We start from the raw sequence: 1011 nt of genomic DNA, 5'->3' as shown, positions 1-1011 counted from the left end.
GCTATAGACAAAGCTGCAGAATTCTCTTTTGTATTATAATTTTCTTTCTTGGGTAATACTCCTGGTTCTTCAAATAAATTCTTTCTTTTCTGCCTTGACCTTGGTATATTATGTTTTCATTTTCAACCCTGTACAAAGCTGCTGGAGAGGATAAAGGAAACAAGAGAAAACTTACTCTTATACAAGTGTAACAAACAATGACATGTTTTTATAATATGCCCAATATATAGTTCTCAAGTTATGGCTTAATGGACAATTTGTCATACTTTTTGACTGTTGTTGAGTATGCTTTAATAAGAGGAGGGTTTATGAATGTGTATTTGTATATAGGAGGGTGGAGGAAAGATGTCTTTAAGAAGCAATGGGAAAAAGAAGTGAATTGAAATAAATTTTGGATAATGCTACATTGCATTTATCTTCATTTGACAAATACATACCTCTTATTTTAAGGATAATGAAATGTCTCTGGTAAGTTGTATTTTGAAAGGTTCTTTTTCTTCTTTGTATTAATAATTTGAAATGTTTTGATTAATTTTATAGATACAGAGTTAATATCAGCTTTTTATCACACATGGACACATTTATTTAACCTCCTGGCCACACTCCTGAGGAAAGCTGGTGCCGTCTCTCTTCCATTTATTACCATGGGTCTGTCCAAGCACTGGGCGGCAGTGATTGGTAAGAAGACACTCTGATAGGCTTGGGCTCTTTCTACTAATAGAAATTAAGATAATCGTTATTCCTGACTAGATATGTAAATTCTCAAAAATTAAGAAATATGGCATGGCATATAAAAGAGGTACCAGGGTGCTTGCTTTGAGGAATTTGCAGTGTTCTTGAGCCTCCAAAAATGCATTTTTGAAAAATTGAAACATATTTTAAGATACCATAAAAACAAGAAAAGCCTGTGGTTTTATGAAGATACATATGATATGATTATAAAATAATAAGATAGATTTTCTTGTGTTAATATAGAAACTAGTCTCTTTTTGACATATGTGCACTATATGT

At 32.0% G+C, this 1011-nt stretch overlaps 1 protein-coding gene across 1 annotated transcript in view; it reads left to right on the top strand.

Moving 5' to 3' along the window:
* RTTN (rotatin) overlaps positions 1–1011 on the top strand; it is a 243188-nt gene that overhangs the window by 208597 nt on the left and 33580 nt on the right. Inside the window, 1 exon segment of the mRNA XM_012657577.1 lies at positions 541–678. Within this exon segment, the coding sequence (XP_012513031.1) occupies positions 541–678 (138 nt within the window).

This window comes from Propithecus coquereli, unplaced genomic scaffold (assembly GCF_000956105.1).
Source record: "Propithecus coquereli isolate 6110/MARCELLA unplaced genomic scaffold, Pcoq_1.0 Scaffold55, whole genome shotgun sequence".
In the NCBI taxonomy this organism is placed as follows: domain Eukaryota; kingdom Metazoa; phylum Chordata; class Mammalia; order Primates; family Indriidae; genus Propithecus; species Propithecus coquereli.
This window is presented reverse-complemented; position numbering and strand designations above follow the sequence as displayed.